General features: G+C 49.0%; 1 protein-coding gene across 2 annotated transcripts in view; it reads left to right on the top strand.

Moving 5' to 3' along the window:
• Positions 1–26,028, top strand: part of SMARCB1 (SWI/SNF related, matrix associated, actin dependent regulator of chromatin, subfamily b, member 1) — a 44,883-nt gene that overhangs the window by 7,061 nt on the left and 11,794 nt on the right. For both annotated transcript variants that reach the window (XM_010369831.1, XM_010369832.2), the window contains exons 3-6: positions 446–575; positions 7,300–7,437; positions 9,655–9,782; positions 19,737–19,903. In XM_010369831.1, the coding sequence (XP_010368133.1) occupies positions 446–575; positions 7,300–7,437; positions 9,655–9,782; positions 19,737–19,903 (563 nt within the window). The remainder of the gene's footprint in view (positions 1–445; positions 576–7,299; positions 7,438–9,654; positions 9,783–19,736; positions 19,904–26,028) is intronic.

Genomic DNA, 26,028 nt, shown 5'->3' with positions numbered 1-26,028 from the left:
TAAAAGAAAAGCATTCTTCATCTCCCATTCCATCTCCCCACCTCGCATCGTGTTGTGGATTGTGGTGGTGTCAGACCTCTTCCCACTGGGGCGTTACTCTGGGGCCTTTCTTTTCCCGAGTGAGGACCAAGGTGTCCCCGCTGGTCGTGCTGTATTGTAGTTGCTGGTACTGCCCTGAGCACTACCCTCTGCCCCTGAGCCAGTGCTCCTGGGGCAGATTAGTCTAAATCAGTCCCTTTGGAGGCTCTACCCGGCAGGACTTGTAAGTGAAGCACTCAGTCCAGATTGCCCTTTTGGAAGAGGCCAGCATTCGGTAGTAGTGAGTTTGACACCTTGCTTTTCCCACCTCCCGCATGCGAGGACCTTGATGTGCTGCATCCACTTGGCTGGCTGCTGTGTGCCACCGCCACCAGCAGAGTGACCCAGTGATGTCTGTCTGTTACAGATCACGGATACACGACTCTAGCCACCAGTGTGACCCTGTTAAAAGCCTCGGAAGTGGAAGAGATTCTGGACGGCAACGATGAGAAGTACAAGGCTGTGTCCATCAGCACAGAGCCCCCCACCTACCTCAGGTAATGCGTTCCTGGCCAAGACATCTCTGGGGACATCTGTGGGGTCTTTTCTCAGACTCAAGAACTGGTTGGGTTGAAGTTAAATTGAAACACTTTTTGTTTTTTTTTTTGAGATGGAGTCTCGTTCTTGTTGCCCAGGCTGGAGTGCAGTGGCACGATCTCGGCTCACTGCAACCTCTGCCTCCCAGGTTCAAACGATTCTCCTGCCTCAGCCTCCCGAGTAGCTGGGATTACAGGTGCCTGCCACCACACATGGCTAATTTTTTTTTTTTTTTTGAGACGGAATTTCACTCTTGTTGCCTAGGCTGGAGTGCAGTGGCATGATCTCAGCTCACTGCAACCTCCACCTCCCGGGTTGAAGCGATTCTCCTGCCTCAGCCTCCCGAATAGCTGGGATTATAGGCATGCTCTACTATGCCCAGCTAATTTTGTATTTTTAGTAGAGATGGGGGGTCTCTCCATGTTGGTCAGGCTGTTCTCGAACCCGACCTCGGGTGATCCGTCCGCCTCGGCCTCCCAAAGTGCTAGGATTACAGGCGCGAGCCACCGCGCCTGGTCCTAATTTTTGTATTGAAACACTTTTTAACTGTTCCCTCTGTTTTTATACATTTTCTTAGCCAGGTTTCTAAGTTTCTTCTGTATCATTGGAATTTCTAAGAAACGTAAGCCAAGTCCTGGATTCCAGGGAACAGTTACAAATGCTTGGAAAGCGGGACTCGCGTGAGGCACAGTGGCTTACGCTTGTAATCCCAGCACTTTGGGAGGCCAAGGCATTGCTTGAGGCCAGGAATTCAAGACCAGCCTGGGGCAACACAGCAAGACCTCATCTCTTAAAAAACAAATAAGCGGGACCAATTTGTCAGAAAAATTAGTGACTCACATAAGCTCACAAAAGAAACAACAATAGATTTGAACGTATAAAAACTTAGAACCTGGTTGGGCGTGGTGGTTCATGCCTATAATCCCAGCACTTTGGTAGACTGAGGCGGGCAGATCACCTGAGGTCGGGGGTTCGAGACCAGCCTGACCAACATGGAGAAACCCCGTCTCTACTAAAAATACAGAATTAGCCAGGTGTGGTGGCACATGCCTGTAATCTAAGCTACTCGGGAGCCTGAGGCAGAAGAATTGCTTGAACCCGGGAGGTGGAGATTGCAGTGAGCCAAGATCGTACCATTGCACTTCAGCCTGGGCAACAAGAGCGAAATTCCATCTCAAAAAACAAAACAAAACAAAACAAAACTTAGAACCTTTAGAAGAGTATTTATAGTAACAATTAAAAAAGCAAGTAATTGGAAAGTTACGATGTTACATCTAGAATCTATACATCTAGATTTATACAACAAACTTGGATACCCCAACAAATAGATAAAAGATGGTCCATACCCTAAAGTACAAGGGAGTAAACAAACATGGAAAGAATTTGCCCTCCTGTGTAATTTCAAAAATTCCAACCGTAAGACTGAGCATGGTGGCTTATGCCTGTAATCTCAGCACTTTGGGAAGTCAAGGCAGGAGGATCACCTGAGTCTAGGATTTGACTGTGTTGGCCAGGAGACCAGCCTGAGCAACATAGTGAGACCTTATCACTACTGAAGGTTAAAAAAATTAGCTGGGTGTGGTGATCACACCACTCTCCTCTAGCCTGGGTAACAGAACGATACCCAGTCTCTTAAAAAAAAAGAAAAAAAAAAAAGGCTGGGCATGGTGGCTCACGCCTGTAATCCCAGCACTTTGGGAGGCTGAGGCGGGCAGATCACCTGAGGTCAGGAGTTCGAGACCAGCCTGACCAACATAGTGAAGCCCCCATCTCTACTGAACATACAAAATTGGCCGGGCATAGTGGCGCATGCCTGTAATCCCAGCCGCTCAGGAAGGCTGAGGTAGGAGAATCGCTTGAACCCAGGAGGCAGAGGTTGCAGTGAGCCGAGATCGCACCATTGCTCTCCAGCCTGGGCAACAAGAGTGAAACTCCATCTCAAAAAAATAAATAGGGCCGGGCGCGGTGGTTCAAGCCTGTAATTCCAGCACTTAGGGAGGCCGAGACGGGCGGATCACGAGGTCAGGAGATCGAGACCATCCTGGCTAACATGGTGAAACCCCGTCACTACTAAAAAATACAAAAAACTAGCCAGGCGAGGTGGCGGGCGCCTGTACTCCCAGCTCCTCGGGAGGCTGAGGCAGGAGAATGGCGTGAACCCAGGAGATGGAGCTTGCAGTGAGCTGAGATCCAGCCACTGCACCCCAGCCTGGGCGACAGAGCGAGACTCCGTCTCAAAAAAATAAATAAATAAATGGCCGGGCGCGGTGGCTCAAGCCTGTAATCCCAGCACTTTGGGAGGCTGAGACGGGCAGATCACGAGGTCAGGAGATCGAGACCATCCTGTCGAACATGGTGAAACCCTGTCTCTACTAAAAATACAAAAAAATTAGCAGGGTGTGGTGGCGGGCGCCTGTAGTCCCAGCTAGTCAGGAGGCTGAGGTAGGAGAATGGCGTAAACCTGGGAAGTGGAGATTGCAGTGAGTCAAGATCGCGCCACTGCATTCCAGCCTGGGCAACAGAGTGAGACTCCGTCTCATAAATAAATAAATAAATAAATATAAAAATTCCAAGCATAAAACAAAAAACTGGCAATGTAAGGAATTGGGGAAGGTGTGATGGAACTGCGCTCGTGTATGCTGGAGGTGCTGGGATTACAGGTGTGAGCCACTGTGCCCAGCCAGGAGTGCCCTTTTTGTAAAGCATCCTGACATCAAACTTTTTTGTTCTCTGGCCCACTAATACCACCCCTAGGAATTTGTCCCAAAGAAATATTTTCAAAGAACAAAATGAATCAATAAACCCACTATATGTACAGAGATTCTTTGTAGCATTGTGAATAATACTGGAGAATATGGAGTCGCTTAAGTACCCAGCCTTAAGGAAAGCCTAGGTTAGTGACGGGTCAGCCACTTGAATGGATAAAGGTGTGACCCGTACGTGGTGTAATTAAGTAGATTCCGCAGTGACCCGAGACGGGTCCTGTGGGTGAGACGTGCAGAATACAAGATTGTACCCATCTACCTTGTGCATTCAGCTCTCGAGAAAGTATGCATTTCTCTGCACAAAGCCCAAGGAGCATTAAGGAAGAAAAAGGATTATTGTTCAGAGTGATGTGGTTATGGAAAATCTTTTTTATGATTCCCCCCAAAGAAAAGTGGCACACCACCAGGCTGGCCAGTGTTACAGGCGTGTGCTTTGCAGATTCTTTTTCCCCCAAGGGATGTGGTAAGAACATAAGGATGGCTTGGCCTTCCCAGGGAAGTTGCAGAAGGAAATTGTGTACATATGGATGGCACTTTAATTCCGCACATGTCAGCTGGGAATCTTTTATGGGGCGATAAAACAGTTTCTTGGTGATCATGACGTGAGGAACAGCTGCAGGAGTGGAATTCCATTGCCCTGGAGGTCAAGTCTTTAGGGGTGGGGGTTGGCAGAGGTTTGAGGGAAATAGCTTTGGCTGACTCCACATTACTCAGTCAGCCCAATAGGGGGACGGGCACCCTACCCATCCTGTCATTGGACAATTTGAGCAGAGGCTGGGTGCCCTCTCTTACGGATCCTGGGATTGCAATAGAAGGAAGGGTGTTTTTTTGTTTTGTTTTGTTTTGTTTTTGAGATGGAGTTTCGCTCTGTCACCCAGGCTGGAGTGAAGTGGCGAGATCTCAGCTCACTGCAACCTCCGCCTCCTGTGTTCAAGTCATTCTCCTTCCTCAGCCTCCCTAGTAGCTGGGATTACAGGCACCTGGCACCACACCCAGCTAAATTTTCGTAGTTTTAGTAGAGAAGGGCTTTCACCATGTTGGCCAGGCTGGTCTCAAACTCCTGACCTCAGGTGATCTGTCCACCTCGGCCTCCCAAAGTGCTGGGATTACAGGTGTGAGCCACCACATCCTGGCTGGAAGGTTGACTTTTATAACTCAGATTTGCAGATTCTGTGTATGGCTGAGCGTGTTAGTCACATTCACTGTGTCTGGTGACACTTGCATTGTTCACTTGGGTTGGTAGCTAGACCTGGAAATGAGAACTTGCTACTGAGATAGGGCAGGATGAGGGGGCAGGGGCTCAGCCCAGGCTCTAACATATCCATTCAGAGAAGAGGAGGTGGTCAAGATCTGTGGTTTCCAAATACAGGCTCAGCTGCCTGGGAATCATCCATGGAAGCTGCAAATAACCCATCTTCTTGGGCCCTTCCTCAGAGGTGGGAAGTCACTTCACCTGGGTGGGGCTCAGGAATGTGCTACTTAAAATTTTGCATTCTGGGGTCGGGTGTGGTGGGTCACACCTGTACTCTCAGCACTTTGGGAGGCCAAGGTGGGAGGATTGCTTGAGCCCAGGAGTTTGAGACCAGACTGGGCAACATAGTGAGACCCCCATCTCTATTAAAAAAAAATAAAATAAAATTACACTCTGAGTCCGAGCGGCCAGGATTAGGAGCCATGACCCAGATAGGCTGTAGAGGGGACCCCTGTCTTGCTGTCCCCTCTCTTAGTCCCTGCCCAAGCGGATTTCATGTTCCCCAAAATGGGTACTACAAAATCCTCCCTACCCCTACCAGCGATCAAGGGGTAGTCTCAGTCTTAGCATCAGACGTGTAAGTGACTCCCACTTTAGAAGGGAAAAGAGTTAAAGGGCCCAGAGTCCAGGCAGGTCTTGGATATTGCTTCTGCCCCCCCACCCTCTGGAAAGGAGAAGGACCTTTGTGCTATCTTCCCGGGTCCCTCTTTAGAGGGCACTGTCAGACGTTTGTTGGCTGGGCGTGGTAGCTCATGCCTGTAATCCCAGCACTTTGGGAGACCGAGGCGGGCGGATCACAGGGTCAGGAGATTGAGACCATCCTGGCTAACATGGTGAAACCCCGTCTCTACTAAAAATACAAAAAAATTAGCCGGGCAAGGTGGCGGGCACCTGTAGTCCCAGCTACTCAGGAGGCTGAGGCAGGAGAATGGCATGAACCCGAGAGGCAGACCTTGCAGTGAGCCGAGATGGCGCCACTGCACTCCAGCCTGGGTGACAGAGCGAGACTCCATCTCAAAAAAAAAAAAAAGAAAAAAGAAAGAAACGTTTGTCATGACTTGCTCTGAACTGTTGAATACTTATTGCGGAAGTGGTTGCGCAGGTGTTGGGGTTACAGAGGGAAGTGACATAGTCGCTGCCTGCTCCTGCTCACAGCCTTGCCAGGGAAAATGGGAACGCACATACTACACCAGGCACCCAAATGCTCTCATCTGTCTCGCCCAGCCCTGGAGCCTTTGCCTTTGTTTAAAATAGTTTTTGAGGTGTGTGTGTGTGTGTGTGTGTATATATATATGTGTGTATATATATTTTTATCGAGATAGGGTGTTGCCATCTCACCCAAGCTGGAGTGCAGTGGCTGATCTCGGCTCACTGCAACCTCCGCCTCCTGGGTTCAAGTGATTCTTATGCTTCAGCCTCCTGAGTAGCTGAATTATAGACATGTGCCACCATGCCTGGCTAATTTTTGTATTTTGGGTAGGGTTGAGGTTTCATCATGTTGGCCAGGCTGATTTTGAACTCACCTTTTTTTTTTTTTTTTGAGACAGAGTTTCGCTCTTGTTGCCCAGGCTGGACTGCAGTGGTGTGATCTCGGCTCACTGCAACTTCTGCCTCCTGGGTTCAAGCGATTCTCCTGCCTCAGCCTCCTGAGTAGCTGAGATTACAGGTGGCTGCTACCACACCTGGCTAATTTTAGTAATTTTAGTAGAGACAGGGTTTCACCATGTTGGCCAGGCTGGTCTCGATCTCCTGACCTCAGGTGATCCACCCGCCTTGGCCTCCCAAAGTTTTGGGATTACAGGCGTGAGCCACCGCGCCTGGCCTGGTTTCGAACTCTTGACCTCAGGTGGTCTGCCCACCTTGACCTCCCAAAGTGCCAGAGTTACAGGCGTGAGCCGCTGCCCCTGGCGCTTTTGGTAAAAGTAACCTGGAATTTGGGAGAGAAGATCAAACTCTTCATGGGACATGGGTTATTTAAATTACTTTGGATGTCACCTCTGGAAGGTATTTATCAACCCATCTTCTCACTTCTACTGGTCTGGAAGCTCGGAGGCCAGAGGCCTTGCCTAGTCCATCTCAGGATGGCTGGTATGTCTAAAATGACAGCCTGATCACGTCTCTTCCTTCAAAACCCTGGGGACTCCCAGCCACCTGCTGAGTAAAGTCATCTTCTCACGGAGCATGTGAGACCTGTGATCAGGCCCCTCCCTGGGGGCCCCCTCCCTGGACTGCCCTTCAGTCTCTCCTCCCTGCTGCTGCCCGTGCCCCTCCCCGCCGTGAACCCTGACTTGGTGTCTAAGGCTCTGCTCTGTTGTCCACCCCTTGTACAAGCCTCCCCTTTGTACCACTTCCCACATCTCCAGGAAGTGCTTCCGTGGAGCCATGCCTGGCTCATAGTGCAGTACACCATGGCCGTGGGTTAGCAACTGACCTGCGTGCTGGGCTGTGTCTGGTACCCCTCCATACCCTTGCCCTTGCCCAAGTGCCTCTAGCATCTGATGACAGCTTGGGGAGCAGGGTCCTGCAAAATCAGGTGCACAGACAACTCCCACGGGAGCCTTGAGCCTTACAGAGGTACAGTGGGCATCCCTTGAGCGTGAGTTGATTCCTGGTGGGCAGGATCAGGCTCCTAGACTGACTGGGGGGACTTTTCTTGTATCTCCCCAGGGAACAGAAGGCCAAGAGGAACAGCCAGTGGGTACCCACCCTGCCCAACAGCTCCCACCACCTGGATGCCGTGCCGTGCTCCACGACCATCAACAGGAACCGCATGGGCCGGGACAAGAAGAGAACCTTCCCCCTTTGGTGCGGATGTGTCGCTGCGCTCACCCTCTGTGCTGATTCTGCCTTAGTTCTCCAGCACATTTCAGTCACCTCCTCCCCAGAAAAACACTGCTTTGACGTTGTGCTCCCCACAATGCTACAGTACCTCCTCTTCTTTGAACCGCTGTGTTTGCCTGACCTCCAGGACATTGTCTGTAGCCTCCTTGGCTCTGTCTGCTGTCACCTTGCTGTGTCCTCCTCACCTCTCTGGCCCCTCAAGTGGAGTTACTTGGGGCGCGGTCGTTGGGCCCTTTCTCTGCCCTCAGTTTCACACGAGTGGGTCACAGCCAGTCTGATGGTTCAGATGCCATCCACATGACTCCCACTGCTCCACCGCTTCCCAGAGGCTGCTGGAATAAACCACCACAAACTGGTGGCTGCAAGCAGTGCACAGTTCTTCCCTCACAGTTCTGCCCAGGAGCCTGGATTTGGTTTCACTAGACCAAATGCATGTGTGGACAGGGCCGTGTTCCCTCCAGAGGCCCTCGGGGCAATTCGGTCCTTGCTGCTTCCAGCTTTGGGGGCTGCCACGTTCCTGGGCTTGTGGCTGCCTCACTTCAGTCTCAGCCTCTGTAGTCACGTGGCCTTCTCTGCATGAAATCTCCCTGTCTGTCTCTTAGAAGGACACGTGGTGATGTAATTTAGGGCCCTTCCGGTTAACCTCTCAGGATCTTTCACTTAATCGTATCTGCAAAGTCTCCTTTTTTGGCCATATGAGGTGACAGTCATAGGTTTTGGGGATTAGGCTGTAGATGTCTTCGGGGTCTGTTTTTTACCTCTGCGGCCCAGACTTCCTCAGCTGCCCTCTCCCCCTCAGCCTCATGCTGCCTGACGACTTCTCCATCTCGGTGCATGGAGATCCAGCCCTCTCCCTGCTCAGGCTGTAGGTTTCTTTCCCAAGGCCTGCCTTTTCCTCACACAGCAAGTCCAGTCTCTCCAGGGTCCCACCCGGGACTGCCTTGGCCAGCCCCCCACTGCTCTCCCTGGGGTCTCTAGCAGCCCCTGCCTCCCCTCCCTGTTGCCTTCTCAGCTCTGCAACTGGTGTGTCCTCTGCTCCAGGCATATCATGTCACCTCTCCACGCAAAATCCTCCAGGCGCCCCATCACCCTTGGAGCAGAAGCAGGAGTTCTCACTGGGGTGCCAGGCCCAACCTGGCCTGGTGCTGCCACTGCCATACTCTGCCCCACTCACTCTGCCTCAGGCCTGAGATCGCCCTCACTGCTGTCAGACCTCCCAGAGCTTCTGCCCTGCGGTTGCCTCTGCTAAGGTTTAGCCCGTTCTCCCTCCTCCCCTCTTTCCTCTTTCTTTCCTTCCATCATTTCTCCTTCCCTCCTTCCCATCCTCCCCCCTCCTCCTTCTCCTTCTCTCTTCCTTCCCTCCATCTCTTCTTCCCATCCCTAGTTGACTATCCTCTTCTCCCTTAGAGTGGCCACCCCTTTCCTCCAGCACCCCTACCCCTTTCCCTGTCTGTTTCCCAGCGCATTCATGCCTGGCACTCAGCTCGTTTCTCTCTCTCTTCCATCTGCCTCCCAAGGTCGCTGGGGGCCCTTCTCAGCCCTCTCCATGCTTCCAGACGCCCTTAGGTGTCCTCTGTCCTCCAGCTCCATCTCACCAACCTGCCTGCCCAACTCTTCCCTCTTTATCTCCCCAAAATACTCAACTCCATTGCTTGAAATCCTCCTGGGACTCCCTCAGGGCAGTGGCCAGTTTGCGTAGCCTGAGAGGAGAACTGTGGGTGCTTTGACACCCGCTAGCTTTATAGCATCCCTGACCACTGCCCCCCATGGAATCTGTGCTCTGTGGTCTGTTTGTGCGTCCTCAGCAGTTCGTCCATTCACCTGCTTTGGCCTTACTGGAAAATTTCCTCTTCTGGAAATGCTGTTCTCCTCGCCCACAGCCTTCTGTGAAAGTCCTGTCAAATTTCAGACATAACTATCCCTTCGCAGGACATCTGGGTTTTGTTCCAACACTGCCCGGGTCGATCCTATTGCAGACAGACTGGTGCTTGTCATTTATGGCCCCACCTGTCCCCATTAGACCGTGGCCCCGGGACCCCTGCTGCCTCAGCTGTTAGCTGATAAGTGACCATGTTCCCCAGATGGGTTTGCAGAGGCCTGCTGTGCAGAGAGGGAGGCTGAAAATTTTCATACCTAGGGCCCTGGCACCCTCACTGACTGTTGCTTCCATTTCACTTTCAGTTTTGATGACCATGACCCAGCTGTGATCCACGAGAACGCATCTCAGCCCGAGGTGCTGGTCCCCATCCGGCTGGACATGGAGATCGATGGGCAGAAACTGCGAGACGCCTTCACCTGGAACATGAATGGTACAAGGCAGTCGGGCTTGGCTGGGCCTGGCCCCAGCCCCTGTGTGTTATGTGGGAACAGTCCCCTTTCCTACCAGCTGCCTGTTAGGCAGATTCTGGACCTGACACGCAGGACATCGGGGCATAGTTTTGGAGGCTGTGGGCTCTGGGTTCAGCCCTGGTTCAGTTGCTGTTCACTGTGGGTTGGGCATGTGAACTTCGGACTCCTTTCCCCATACTGAGGTTGGGTGGCCCAAGGGGCCTGGCATGGGAGGTGGCTGGTCTGCATAGCATGGATGATGATGACAGTGCCACTCAGACCTAGTTCAGCCCCCGAGCCCTGCACACACCTGCCTTGGGTCCTGTCCACCACCCTGTTTCTGCTGTGTGAAGCTGCATGTGTGCCCCATGCCTCTCTCCTCCCCTGACTGGTCATCTCTTTAGATATCCTCACTCTGTAAGTCCTGGGTCAGATGCCATCTCTTCTGGCTCTTCCTGGGCTTTCAAAGCCTGAACAGAACTCAGTCTTTGTGCAAATGTAGACAGAAAGGTTAGAAGGGTATGCATCCCAAGTGTCTAGACTGCTTATCCCATCTGGGAGGGAGGATCATGCATGCATTTATTTTCCTATTTTTTTCTAAGTCTGTTAGAATGTATTTTTGTTATTTTATTTTATTATTACTGTTTTTTTAGATCTTGTTGAATACCAGGTTTTTTTTTTTTTTTTTTTTTTTTTTTTTACTTAGTGTCTGTATCCTGCTGAATTTTCATAATGAACATACTCTTTATATTCAGACAAAATGCAGGGAATATCATCTTTATTTTATTTTACCTATTTTATTTTATTTGTTTAAGAGACAGAGTCTCACTCTGTTGCCCAGGCTGGAGTGCAGTGACACTCTCATAGCTCACTGTAATCTTGAACTGCTGGGCTCAAGCAATCCTCCTGCCACAGCCTGCCAAACAGCTAGGAATACAGGCATGTTCCACTGTGCCGAGCGTTATTTTTAAATGAGTGAATGTTTAAAATCATCAGATTCTCACCACCCGAGTAATGTTTTCAGTTTTACCTTTTCTGTCAATTCCACATGCAAACATATTTAACATAGTTGTCACTATAGAGCAAGTCTTATTTTATTTTTGTTCACTTATCATAAGTATCTTTCTGGTTTCTCTTTTTTTGTGGGGGGAGATGGAGTCTCACTCTGTCGCCCAGGCTGGAGTGCAGTGGCGCAATCTCAGCTCACTGCAACCTCCACCTCCTAAGTTCAAGCGATTCTCCTGCCTCAGCCTCCTGAGTAGCTTGAACTACAGGCACCCGCCACCATGTCTGGCTAATTTTTGTATTTTTAGTAGAGATGGCGTTTCACCATGTTAGCCAGGCTGTTCTTGAACTGACCTGAGGTGATCCGCCTGCCATGGCCTCCCACGCTGCTGGGATTATAGGCGACAGCCACTGCACCCAGCCTCTTTCTGATTTCTTTAATCTTCAAACAGTGCAGCATTTTCTACTGGGTCGAGGTATCTTTGTTTGCTAAAACACCCTCTGCTGTAGATGTCTCCACAGCAGATAACATAGTTGCAGCATTTTTTTCTCCAAAGGGATTTTCTAAGGGAGGAGAATATGAGTGGTTGTGGCTGCCTTGAGGTTTCTGGAAGGATTAGGCTGCTTCCTTTGGTCATCCCCAGGCACTCGGCATGCTAGGCCTGAGTGCTAGGACTACCACTTGCTCACACTAGTGCCAGGCCTGAGTCCAAAGGCTTTTGCTCAGCCCTGAGAAGAATGTCTGAGAGCCATCTGCCAGGTGCCTGTCCTGTAGGTCCCACAGGTCAGCTGGTGAGTGGGGACGCCAGTGAGAGGAGACATGGGTGAGGAGGACACTGGCAAGAGACTCCAGGAGGTTGTATTGAGTGTAGATGGGGACAGGTACAGTTCACTGGTCATGCCCCAGAACAGGGACAGGACAGCCCATGGGGACCAGGCCACCAGTGCTGCACAATGCCTGTTATCTCTGCCAAGCTCCCCGCTTATCTCTGCTGGCCCACATCAGAGTTATTTGTTAATTCTTGTCTCTCCCTCTCCATTTCAACCCTTTAAAGTCAGGGGCCTTGTTTTTCATTGCCATTTTTTTCTTTTTTTTTGAGATGGAGTTTCGCTCTTGTTGCCCAGGCTGGAGTGCAGTGGCACGATCTCAGCTCACCACAACCTCTACCTCCCAGGTTCAAGTGATTCTCCTGCCTCAGCCTCCCGAGTAGCTGGGATTACAGGCATGTGCCACCATGCCTGGCTAATTTTGTATTTTTAGTAGAGACGCGGTTTCACCATGTTGGTCAAAGTGGTCTTGAACTCCTGACCTCAGGTGATCCGCCCGCCTCAGCCTCCCAAAGTGCTGGGTTACAGGTGTGAGCCACTGTGCCCGGCTGCTGTTTCTCTTATCATATAATCTAGCGCAGCATAGGAATTTAGTTGTTTACATTGGATCAGTCCATGCTCTGTCTCGTTATGTTTCTTTGAGCAACACATAGAAAGTTCTGGTTTGTTTATACCCCCGCCCTGTTCCAAAAAGCATGTAAGGAAGCTTACCATGAGTACACTGGGCCCAAATGACTAAAGCAAATGAAAATGGAGTGGTTAGGAAAAACTGGATAAAGAAGAAATGTTCAAGTTGAAGAGGGAGCTTGTACTCAGATTTTATTTGGTGAACATTGCTGGGAATTGGGCGTGGCTCTGGGCCTTTTTAGAACCAGGCAGAGTGAGACGTGAGGATCATTTGCACACTCAGTGTGGTCAATGTTAGCAGCAGCCTGTGGCTCTGAAGAAGTAGAACCACACGTGGTCCTGGAATCTGAGATTTCCTACAGCCCTCAGGAAGAGGGCACGGTCTAGTAAGGAAGACCAGGATCATCCATGAACTCCACAGTGAGTTTCACTGGGCTGTTCCTCCTAGGAGTCCTCATGTAAAATATGATGTCCACTGAAAGTAATTTAGAACACAGTCTTAACTGGTGGAGAACCAAAATAGTGTTGTTCTGCGAACTCTTCCTCAGCTCTGGGTGGTATTTGGTGTTTGTAAGAGCTGTGATTCTTAACTGGTGGTTAGAAGGCCGTGCCAAAATTGTTACTGATTTGCTTTGAAATTTCAAATCATCTTGAAGGTGGGCATGAGAGTCTTTATCACAGAGGGATTAAATATGTAAAGTAGCATTACTGGAGTAGCATGAATGAAGTGTATGTTCTTCAGGCCACCTTCAGAATCAGGATTGGCCAGGCGTGGTGGCTCACACCTGTAATCCCAGCACTTTGGGATGGTGACGTGGGAGGATCACTTGAGGCCAGGAGTTTGAGACCAGCCTGGCCATGATGGCAAAACCCCATCTCCACTAAAAATATAAAAATTAGTCGGGTGTGGTGGTACATGCCTGTGGTCCCAGCAACTTGGGAGGCTGAGGCACAAGAATCGCTTGAACCCAGGAGGCAGAGGTTGCAGTTAGCTGAGATCATGGCGTTGCACTTCAACCCGGGTGACAGAGTGAGACTCTGTCTCAAAAAAAAAAAAAAGGAATCAGGATTTTTCTCAGGTTTCTGGTAGGTGTTGTGATGCGTTTGAAGTTATCTTCTCTGAAAAGGACTTGAAGTAGGGCTTCTCTGAATCACTGGTGAAGTATGGTGTCACCTGCCTTAACAGTCTGCTGAGGAAGGGAAGTATTAAAATCCTCCAGAAAAGATGAGCTGCCTAACCAGAACACATGCAGACATAGATGCCATCTTCGCCCAGAAGGGGAGCAAGGGAATCGCCTCAGGAAGAGGTTTGGAATCTGTCTTGGCACACAGGCAAAGGAGTGATTAGGGTCCTGAGTGTCTACACTTGGCTATAGAAGGCAAGTTTTCAGAGATTTATATCCATATGCTTGTTTTGGACTCTAAAAAATTAAATGAGACTGAGCACAGTTGCTCACACCTGAGACTGAGGCAGGCAGATCACTTTAGCCCGGGAGTTCAAGACCAGCCTGGGTGACATGGTGAAACCCCATTTCTACAAAAATTCACCAGATGTGGTGGCACATGCCTGTGATCTCAGCTACTTGGGAGGCTGAGGTGGGAGGATCGCTTGAGCCTGGGAGGTTGCTGTTTCAGTGAGCCGTGATTGAGCCACTGCACTCCAGCCTGGGCAACGGAGTGAGACCCTAACTCAAAAACGTTTTTTTTTTAAGTTAAAAAAAAATCAAATGACAGATTCAAGAAGCCAAGTGAAGCCCATTATGATTAACCCAAAGCGATCCATGCAAAGACACATCCTAATTAAACTTCTGGAAACTCAACACAAAGAAAAAAATCTTGAGAGCAATCAGAGAGAAGGACAACTTACCTGTAGGGAAAAGACCGTAAGAATAATGGTAGATTTCTTTTCCTTTTTTTTTTTTTTTTTGAGACGGAGTCTTACTGTGTTGCCCAGGCTGGAGTGCAATGGCGCTATCTCGGCTCACTGCAAGCTCCGCCTTCTGGGTTCACGCCATTCTCCTGCCTCAGCCTTCCGAGTAGCTGGGACTACAGGCGCCTGCCACCACGCCTGGCTGATTTGTTTGTGTTTTTTAGTAGAGACGGAGTTTCACCATGTTAACCAGGATGGTCTTGATCTCCTGACCTCGTGATCCGCCCACATCAGGCTCCCAAAGTGCGGGGATTACAGGCGTGAGCTACTGCACCCAGCCAAATGATGGTAGATTTCTCATGTGAAACTGGAGGCGAGAGGAAGTGGCATGATATTTTTCAAGTACTGAAAGAAAAGAACTATTAATCTAGAATCTTGTACCAGTGACAATATTGTTCAGGAATGAGCGATATTGGACATTCTTAGTCAACACATTCTTAGATGAAAGAAAACTAAGTGCTGGGTGCAGCAGCTGACGCCTGTATTCCCAGCACTTTGGAGGCTGAGGCAGGCGGATCACGAGGTCAGGAGTTGGAGGCCAGCCTGACCAACATGGTGAAACCCCGTCTCTACTAAAAATACAAAAACAATTAGCTGGGCGTGGTGGTGCATGCCTGTAATCTCAGCTACTCGGGAGGCTGAGGCAGGAGAATCACTTGAACCCGGGAGACAGAGGTTGCAGTGAGCGGAGATCACGCCACTGCACTCCAGCCTGGGCGACGAGCGAGACTCTGTCTCAAAAAAAAAAAAAAAAAAAAAAATACACGGACCTAAATGAAAATGCAGCATATCAAAATTTGTGGGATAAAGCTAAATACAGCAATGCAGATTTTCTGTAGCACCAGTGCGTACATTAGAAGACAGGAAAAGCTTTCTTCAAATCGATAATCTAAGCTGTCATCTCAAGAACCAGGAGAAAGAGAAACAAAACCAAGCTAAGCAGAAGGAAGGACATTTGAAGAGCAGAAATCAATGATGTTGCAAACAGAAGTCAAACAATAGAGAAAATTAATGAAACCTAGCTAAGTCTTTGAAAGATTAATAATAAACTGAGTTTTATTAATCTTTGCCTCTAGCAAGGCTGACAAAAAGAACGTAACTTACCAATATCAGGAATGAAATGGGATGTCACCACAGACCCTGCAGATATCAATATTGCAAACAATTCTTTAAGTTTGACAACTTACACAAAATGGATGAATTCCTTGCAAAACACAAATTAGCACAACTCATCCAATATCAGATAGATAATTTGAGTTGCCCTGTAACTATTAAGGAAACAGAATTTGTAATTTAAAAACCCCCAAAAATGGCCAGGCACGGTGGCTCTTACCTGTAATCCCAGCTCTTTGGGCAGCTGAGGTGGGAGGATTCCTTGAGCCCAGGAGTTCAAGACCAGCCTGGGCTAGCAGGATCCCATCTCTGATTAAATTTTAAAATATAAAACATTATTTTTAAAGAGGAAAAAAATTCTCCCCCCGAAAAAATCTCTGGGCCCATATGATTTCACTGGAGAATTCTATCAATCAAATGTTGAAAAATGAATTAACACAAATTCTACACAATCTCTTCCAGAAAATAGGAGAGTGTACTTCCTAATCAAATTTATAAAGCTCCTATTACCCAGATATCAAACCTAAAGACAGTACCAAAAAAAGAAAAATACAAACCAACATCCTTTATGACTATAGATGCAAAATCTTTAGCAAAATATTGGGAAATAGGATTCAGCAATATATAGAAATAATTATATACTGTGACCAAGTGGGATTTATTTCAGGGATGGAAGGCGGGGTCAATATTTGAAGCTCAATCAATGTAATCCACCGTATTAACACACTAATGAAGAAAAATCACAGGATCAGATCAGTTGATACAGAAAAAGCATTTTGTAGAACTCAACACCTGATGATAAAAATGCTCAGAAAAATAATAGCAGGAAACTTCCTCCATTTAATGGAAGCATCTATTTAGTACAAAAAGTCCTGTCGCTAATTTTTTTTTTTTTTTTTTTGAGACAGAGTACCGCTCTGTCACCCGGGCTGGAGTGCAGTGGCATGATCTCAGCTCACTGCAAGCTCCGCCTCCTGGGTTCACGCTATTCTCCTGCCTCAGCTTCCCTAGTAGCTGGGACTACAGGTGCCCTGCCACCACACCCGGCTAACTTTTTGTGTTTTTAGTAGAGACGGGGTTTCACTGTGTTAGCCAGGATGGCCTCGATCTCCTGACCACATGATCCACCCGCCTCGGCCTCCCAAAGTGCTGGGATTACAGGGGGGAGCCACTGCGCCCGGCCTTCTGTCGCTGACATTTAATAGTGAAAGGTTGCATGCTTTCTGCCAGAGATCAGGAACAAGCCAAATATGTCTGCTGTCACTATTCGTATTCAACATAGTGTTGGAAGTTCTAGCTAATCCAATAGGCCGAGAAAAGGAAAAAAAGACATGTAGATTGGAAAGGAAGAAAGAAATAAAATCCTATTTGCGGATGACATGATTGTCCTTGTGGAAAATCCCAAGTGCTCTACAGAAAACTTGGAGAACTAATAACTGAGTTCCCCAAGGTCACATGATACAAGGGATACAAGGTAAACATACAGAAATCCATTTTATTTCTATATACTATTAATGAGTACCTAGACACAAATTAAAAATACATTACCATTTATCATCACTCAATAAAAAAAGGAATAATTAGGTATTAATCTAACAAAACATGTACAGGACTTACATACCACAAACTGTAAAACACTGATAAAAGTAATTAAAGAAGACCTAAATAAGTAGATATATCATATTCATGGATTAAAAGACTCTAGATGATGTCAGTTTTCCCCAAATTGATACACAAATTTAATGCAATTTCTATGAAAAATCTCAGCAAGGTTTTTTTTGTAGATATAGACAAAATTGTTCTAAGATTTATATGGCAAGGCAAAGAAACTAAAATAGATAAAGCAATTTTTCTTTTTTTTTTGAGATGGAGTTTTGCTCTTTTGCCCAGGCTGAGGTGCAGTGGCGTGATCTCAGCTCACTGTAACATCCGCCTTCCGGTTTCAAGCGATTCTCCTGCCTCAGCCTCCCGAATAGGTGGGATTACAGGCGCCCGCCACCATACCCGGCTAATTTTTGTGTTTTTAGTAGAGACAGGGTTTCACCATGTTGGCCAGGCTGGTCTCGAACTCCTGAACTCAGGCAATCCACCCGTCTCGGCCTCCCAAAGTGCTGGGATTATAGCAATTTTGAAAAAGAGTGAAGTGGGAGTAATCATTCTACTCAATCTCAAGGCTTACTATATAGCTGCGATAATCAAGACTGTGTGGTGGTGGTGGAGTGACATACCGTGATGGAACAGACCCACACAAACGTGCCCTCCTGATTTTTAACAAAGATGCAAATGTAATTCAATGGAGGAAAGACAGCTCATTCAACAAAATGGCACTGGAGCAATTAGACAATCATAGGCAAATAGGCTAGGCGCAGTGGCTTCTGCCTGTAATCCTAGCACTTTGGGAGGCCGAGGCGGGCAGATCACCTGAGGTCGTGAGTTCGAGACCAACCTGACCAACATAGAGAAGAAACTGTCTCTACTAAAAATACACAATTAGCCAGGCGTGGTGGTGCATGCCTGTAATCCTAGCTACTTGGGAGGCTGAGGCAGGAGAATTGCTTGAACCTGGTAGGTGGAGGTTGCCGTGAGCCGAGATCGCGCCACTGCACTCCAGCCTGGGCAACAAGAGTGAAACTCTGTCCCCACAAAGCAACAAAAAAACAAAAAAAAGGCCATGGGTAGTGCTCACGCCTGTAATCCCAGCACTTTGGGAGGCCAAGGCGGGCGGATCACCTGAGGTCAGGAGTTCGAGACCAGTTTGACCAACATGGAGAAACCTCATCTCTACTAAAAATACAAAATCAGCCCGGCATGGTGGTGCATACTTGCAATTCCAGCTACTCGGGAGGCTGAGACAGGAGAATCACTCGAACCCGGGAGGCCGAGGTTGCTATTAGCCAAGATCACACCACTGCACTCTAGCCTGGGCAATAACAGCGAAACTCCGTCTCAAAAAAAAAAAAAAAGGGCAAAAGACCTGAAGAGAAACTTCATTAACGAAGTTATACAGGTGGCAAATATACGTTGAAAAGCTTTTCCACATTTTTAGCCTTAGGGAAATGCAGATTAAAACTACACTGTTATTCCACATCTATAAAAAGTGGTGACAGCATCAGATGCTGGTGAGGATGTGGAGGAACTGGGTTACTCATAAGTTGCTGGTGGGAATGTCAAGTGGCTGGAAAACTGCCCTGGAAAACAGTTTGGCAGTTTCTGTTAGAAACTAAACATGCAACCAGTGTACCTGAGCATTTATCCTGGAAAAATGAAGACATGTTTACACAATAGCCTACGCATGGATGTTCATAGCAGCTTTATTTGTAATAGCCAGAAACTGGAAATGACCTAGACAGCCTTCAGTGAGTGAATAAAATGTGGCCCCTTCATACCACAGAACGTCACTTGGCAGTAAAAGGAAGTGACAACCTGGATGAATCACTGGATACAGATACAGTCCTATATCTTGACTTTTTTGGAGGAAACTGGGCACAGTGTGCATGGAATTTCTCTGTGTTGTTTCTTGCATCTGCACATGAATCTACAATTACTTAAAAATGTTTAATTTTAGAATGTCCTGGGCAGTGTATTCACTGGGTGTTTACCCAGTGCACCTGAGGTTCCTGCTGTTGCTGCCCCGCAGGCTGTTAGGATGCTAGTCCCCAGCGTGTCTTTAGGGCAGGGAGGAAATAGTGGGGTTGTGGCAGACCTGCTTCTTGATGGAATCCTGCTGTCTGCTCTGAAGGAATTTTTCTTGGCTTTTTCAGCTTATCCCTGCAAGGCGTCTTGTCAGTAAGATCTGGGCGGAGCAGGGAGCGAATGTTGACTGAGGGGACGTTGCTAAGGTCTGGCTGGCCACAGATGGTCCCTGTGAGCTCCCATCTGGTACAATTACTTTTCCAGGATCTGAGATCTGTAGGGACCTCCACAGTTGTGACCTTGTTGAGGCCCTGCTGCTGCTACTGCAGTCACAGGCCTGGAAATTGCTATGGCTTGGCACAGTGTGTTTTGCTCACATGAGGCCTGGTATTGGGCCAGCCTCTGTGCCATCACGTCTGCCACCAGTTCAGCACAGAGGGGAGTTAGAGAGATGGCACGCAAGCTTCGATGTGTCTTTGCTGGCCTTGCCCGGAGCATCTCATTAGTTAGGATAATCTCATGCGCCCACCCAGCTATGAGGGGAATAGGGGGAGTGTTTATGGCCATGACCACCCCCAGGGTATTCAGCAGGAGGTATGTGCAGCATGAGGGCTGGTGGCCTGCTAGTCATGTGCTTCCTCCTTCCACTCCCAGTTTCCAGGAAGGCCACCCTCAGTGCCCTAGTTTTCCTCTTCTACATCCGGAGATGTTTGACTTCGAAGAGGAAGGGGTGAGGGAGGCCGGTCCATGCCCAAGCATGGTACAATTTGTTGGCATCCCTTCCCTCTCCTGATTTCAGAGAAGTTGATGACACCTGAGATGTTTTCAGAAATCCTCTGTGACGATCTGGATTTGAACCCGCTGACGTTTGTGCCAGCTATCGCCTCCGCCATCAGACAGCAGATCGAGTCCTACCCCACGGACAGCATCCTGGAGGACCAGTCAGACCAGCGCGTCATCATCAAGGTGGGTGACTTCTCACCCAGCACTGGAGCCTTCCTGGCCCTCAGGGTGGGTGTCATCATAGAGCACTGAGGGTACAACAAGGCCTCCCTCAGCAGAAGCCCGTTTTTGGGTTCCATGTCGTCTGGAAAGTCATAGCACCTGGCTTTGCTCCCTGCAATCACCCAGGAAGGGCATAGGCTGAGTTCTCATAGTAAAGTGTTACATACATTCTGGACACATTCAGGGGGTGCCTCTGAGGCACTGCCAGGCTCTGAGCAAAGCTCGGAGGTTTAGAGAAGGTGAAGGCAGCTGATTGGCTGGGCCAGGCTGAGTGCTCCAGGGTGACCTAGTAACCCAATAAGATGCTGCCTTAGCGGCCATATTACAGGTGAAGAGGTAGGTACATGGAGAGCTGAGATCACCTGTGGAAGTTTGGCCAGCTGAGAAGTGGTGGGGCTGGCAATTGGGCGCAGGCCTGCACCCTGCAGAGCCTATAGCATAATCCTTGCTATGCTGAGCTGCCACTGCCAGACTATGCCTTGAGGGTGAGGGGAGCTTTGAAAATAGGAAGATACAAGAAGTAGGTGAAATTGGCACATGTGATAACTCTAAAAAGGTCAGTGGTTTGGTTTGATTTGATGCTGTGCCTTTGGCTTCCATTTTAGAAAAACATTGATGTATAAAAATAAAAGCCATGTTACAAAGGGTTCCTGAAAATAGTCTTTGGGGTGGAGGAGCCTCGGGAGGGATGCCTCCTGTGACCAAGGGACGCCTCTGCCCCGTGCGCCAGATGGAGCCTGGGCCCACTTCTTCCCACTGTGGTTCTCCGTGGCACTTTACAAAGATTTTGGAAAATAACATGGGGGAATCACCAGCAACTTCCTCTGTGGTCCCCCAAGTAGAGAACAACTAAATATCTTAGTTAGTTAAGACAGTCTCACTGTCACCCAGGCTGGAGTACAGTGGCACGATCTCGACTCACTGCAACCTGCATGTCCTGGGTTTAAGCAGTTCTCCTGTCTCAGCCTCCCAAGTAGCTGGGATTACAGGTGCCTGCCACCATGCCAGGCTAATTTTTGTATTTTTAGTAGAGACAGGGTTTCACCATATTTGTCAGGCTGGTCTCAAACTCCTGACCTCAAGTGATCCACCCACCTCAGCCTCCCCAAAGTGCTGGGATTATGGGCATGAACCACTGCACCTGGCCTAAATACTGTGTGTGTGTGTGTGTGTGTGTGTGTGTGTGTGTGTGTGTGTGTGTGTGTCAGAGTCTCACTCTGTCGCCCAGGCTGGAGTGCAGTGGTGCCATCTCGGCTCACTGCAAGCTCTGCCCTCTGGGTTCATGCCATTCTCCTGCCTCAGTCTCCCAAGTAGCTGGGACTATAAGTGCTCACCACCACACCTGGCTAATATTTTGTATTTTTAGTAGAGACTGGGTTTCACTGTGTTGGCTAGGATGGTCTCAATCTCCTGACCTCGTGATCCACCTGCCTCAGCCTCCCCGAGTGCTGGGATTACAGGCCTGAGGTGCCGTGCCTGGCCAATACTTTGTTTTCTTGATTAATATTTTAAAATTGTGGTAACATGGCCGGGCGCGGTGGCTCAAGCCTGTAATCCCAGCACTTTGGGAGGCCGAGACGGGCGGATCACGAGGTCAGGAGATCGAGACCATCCTGGCTAACACGGTGAAACCCCGTCTCTACTAAAAATAAATATAAAAAAACTAGCCGGGCGAGGTGGCGGGTGCCTGTAGTCCCAGCTACTCAGGAGGCTGAGGCAGGAGAATGGCGTGAACCCAGGAGGCGGAGCTTGCAGTGAGCTGAGATCCGGCCACTGCACTCCAGCCTGGGCGACAGAGCGAGACTCTGTCTCAAAAAAAAAAAAAAAAAAAAAAAATTGTGGTAACATTTATAACATAAAATTTACCATTTTAACCACTTAAGTGTAAACTCAGTGGCAGCACATTCACATCCATGGCTGTGTAGTTATCACTACCATTCATCTCCAAAATTGTATCATCATGTAAAACTGAAACTGTGCATCAAACACTAACTCCACATTCCCCCTCCCCCAGCCCCTGGCAAGCACTGCTGTTCTGCTTTCTGTCTCTATGAATTTGACTACTTGAGGTGTCTCATTTACATTCCATAAGAGAATCATGCAGTATTTGTCTTTTTGTGACTGACCTGTTTCACTTAGCAGAATGTCTTCAAGGTTCATTTATGTTGTACCATGTCAGAATTTCCTTCCCTTTTTAAAATGTATTTATTTTTAGACAGTATCTTACTCTGTTACCCAGGCTGGAATGCAGTGGCGCAATTACGGCTCACTGCAACTTCTGCCTCCTGGGCTCAAGTGATCCTCCCAGTTCAAGCTCCTGAGTAGCTGGGAAGGAAACTAGGACTACTGGCACACTCCACCACACCCGACTAATTTTTTGTATTTTTTTGTAGAGATGGGGTTTCGCCATGTTGCCCAAGCTGGTCTCAAACTCCTGGGCTCAAGCCATCTGCCCACCTGAGCCTCCCAAAGTGCTGGGATTATAGGCGTGAGCCACCGCGCCCGGCCTCCTCTCTTATTAAAGCTAAATAATATCCTGTTGTGTGGATCTGTCACATTTGTATTTATTCATCCCTAGATGGACGGGCTCGGGTTGCTTCCACATTTTGGCTATTGTGAATAATACTGCTACGATCCTGGGTGTGCAAATATCTGTTGGTGTCCCTGCTTTCATTCATTCATTCATTCATTCATTTAGATGGAGTCTCATTCTGTCACTCAGGCTGGAGTGCAGTGGCGCGACCTTGGCTCATGGCACTGTGCCTCCCAGGTTCAAGTGATCTCCTGCTTCAGCTTCCTGAGTAGCTGGGATTACTGGCGCCCGCCACCACGCCCAGTTAATTTTTTGGATTTTTAATAGAAACGAGGTTTCACCATGTTGGCCAGCCTGGTCTCAAACTCTGCCTCGGCCTCCCAAACCAAATGATCCGCCCGCCTCGGCCTTCCACAGTGCTGGGATTATAGGCGTGAGCCCTGTGCCTGGCCCCTGCTTTCATTTCTTTTGGGTGTATACCTAGAAATGGAATTCCTGGATCATACGGTGTTTAGTTTTTTGAGGAACCACTATACTGCCTTTCTCAGTGGCTGCACCCTTTTATATTCCTACCAGCAATGCACAAGGGTTCCAATTTCTCCACATCCTCACTGACACTTGTTAGTTATTCTTTTCTTTTCTTTTTTTAAGACAGTCTTGCTCTGTTACCCAGGCTGGAGTGCAGTGGCATGATCTTGGCTCACCGCAACTTCCACCTCCTGGGTTCAAGGGATTCTCCTGCTTAAGCCTCTCGAGGAAGAGCTGGGAAGATACATGCCACCACGCCTGGCTAAATTTTGTATTTTTAGTAGAGACAGGGTCTCACCATATTGACCAGGCTGGTCTCGAACTTCTGACCACAAGTGATCTGCCCACCTCGGCCTCCCAAAGGATTGCAGGCGTGAGCCACCATGCCCGGCTGGTTTGCCAGTATTTTTTTGAGGATTTTTGCATCAACATTCATAAGGGGTGTTGGTCTGTAGTTTTTCTTTCTTGTAGTATTTTTTGTCTGACTTAAGTATCAGGGCAATGAGTTAAAGAATAGTTTGAGAAGGATTGGTATTAGCTCCTATTTAAATGTTTGGTAGATGGCCAGGTGCGGTGGCTCTCACCTGTAATTCCAGCACTTTGGGAGGCTGAGGCGGGTGGATCACCTGAGGTCGAGAGTTAGAGACCAGCCTGACCAACATGGTGAAACCCTGTCTCTACTAAAAATCCAAAAATTAGCCGGGTGTGGTGGCACACGCCTGTAATCCCAGCTACTCGGGAGACTGAGGCAAGAGAATTGCTTGAGCCTGGGAGGCAGAGGTTGCAGTGAGCCGAGATGGTGCCACTGCACTCCGGCTTGGCCGACAGAGTGAGACTCTGACTCAGTCAGTCAATCAATGTTTGGCAGAATTCACCAATGAAGCCATCAGGTCTAAGGCTTTTCTTTGTCAGGAGGTTTTGGGTTATTGATTCAGTCTCTACTTGTTAATACCTTTTTGAGAAGAATACAAATTTGTTTCCCATAACCTGTTTCAGTTTCACATTATAGCGAGCTAGGAGGAAAAGAAGGGACAATGGTAGGAGAGAAGTGGGGTGAGGATGGGAGCGGCAGCAAGCACCTGGCCTGTGTCCTGAGTATGGTCTGCTGGCTCTGGAGGGCAGCCCTGAGGTCTCCACTCTGTGCTCCTCTTTGTCTTGTAAACATGTTGAGGATGAGGCCATGTGGGCTAACCCACCCAGCCGTGCGGTTCCAGATGACTGGGATTGGTCACACACAGGGTCCTCATGAAGCCTGACTGGCAGCTTCCCTTAGTTTTTCTCAGAATTGAGCCCACTTTCGTTGTTGTTATCCTGATGGGGCCTGAGGAGGAGCCATACAGGAAGTTGCCCAGCAGCTGTAATCCTCTTGGGACTGTCCCCTGCCCCACCAGAAGAGGCTTCCTCAGTGACCCTCTGACTTACCTGTGATTCCCACCTGGAGGATGGTGGTAGCTGGCAGGTTGAGAGACCGTCCTCAGGCAGATTTCCTGCTCTTCCCTTTGGGTCAGACCAGATGTCACAGGGTGGACACAGCTGGCCCAGGGAAGCCTGTGTTATGTGGGACAGACTGTGTTTTTCAGGCCAGAGGCCTCCTGGGCACCGTGACCCTGGGAACAGTGACCTGTCTTAAGAGGAATAGAAGGTCACACCCAGGGTTTCCCATCTATAACTTGGACTCATAAGAGCTGGGTATTTCTTGCTTTCTTCCGTCCTTTTTTTTCATGACTCACTACAGCCTTGACCTCTTGGGCTCAAGTTATCCTCCCATCATGGCCTCCCGAGTACTTGGAACTATAAGCACGTACCACCATGCCTGACTAATTTTTAAATTTTCTGTAGAAAATGGAGTCTCGGCTGGGCACCGTGGCTCACACCTGTAATCCTAAGACTTTGGAGAGCCGAGGTGGGTAGATTGCCTGAGCTCAGGAGTTCAAGACCAGCCTGGACAACATGGTGAAACCCCGTCTCTACTAAAAATACAAAAAATTAGCTGGGTATGGTGGCATGCGCCTGTAATCCCAGCTACTCTGGAGGCTGAGGCATGAGAATTGCTTGAACCTGGGAGGTAGAGGTTGCAGTGAGCCAAGATTGCACCATTGCACTCCAGCCTGGGCGACAGGTTCTTCCCATCCCACTGACTGTCTCAAAAAAAAAAAAAAAAAAGAAAAAAGGAAATGGAGTCTCACTGGGTTGCCCAAACTGGGCGTGAACTCCTGGGCTCAAGAAACCCTTCCACCTTGGCCTCCCAAACTGCTGGGATTACAGACATGAACCACCGTGCCTGGCCAGAGCTGGGTGTTTCTGTAAGGACATCTTTCTTTGTCTTGATCCTGGAACATGACTGAAGGAAAACAGGAATCTTTGGAGCCATGGCACGTGAGGACCATCTCTCTCCTCAGAAAGAGTGCCTTAGGTTGGAGCGGCCTCCTACAGATATTCTTGGCAATGCTGGGACCAAAGCCCAGGCCTGGCTGCCCTTGTCAGGGCACCTGGCCCAGGTCGGCTTTTCCCAGTTCCAGCAGGGGTTGGCGGATAGGGGAGGAAGCTGGGGACATGGTACTGCTGAAATTGGAGCCATCAGACCCAGTGGCACTGTCCAGGCCCTGTCAGGAGAGTGCATGGGGTAAGATGTGAGTCGGGGCTGGGGGAGGTGGGCAGGGACCTGGCCCTGCTATGCACCTGCTTGGGAGTCCTTGCCCTGCCTTGGCTCTGTGAGTCCACCTGGAGTCCAGCGCTCCTCACTACCCCACCAAGGCCACTGCCAAATGGCTCCCTCCCTCCTTCCCTGCCTTACAGTAGAGGTCTCAGCATGGCAACTCATCCCGTATCTCTTTTCTGCCCAAAATACCGCAGAAGCTTCCCACATCCCTCTGTGGAAGCCAAGCCCTTCCAAAGGCCTCAGGGCCCTCACTGCCCTCTGCTCCAGTCCCTCGCCACCCTCATCTCCTCCCTTTTCCCCTCACTGGGCTGACCTGGGTGCCAGACCTTGGCTCCCCAGGCTTTTACATGACTGTGTCCCCCACCT

This window comes from Rhinopithecus roxellana, chromosome 13, assembly GCF_007565055.1.
Source record: "Rhinopithecus roxellana isolate Shanxi Qingling chromosome 13, ASM756505v1, whole genome shotgun sequence".
Lineage (NCBI taxonomy): Eukaryota > Metazoa > Chordata > Mammalia > Primates > Cercopithecidae > Rhinopithecus > Rhinopithecus roxellana.
The sequence above is the reverse complement of the archived record's forward strand: the minus strand, read 5'-3'. Positions and strand labels throughout refer to the sequence as shown.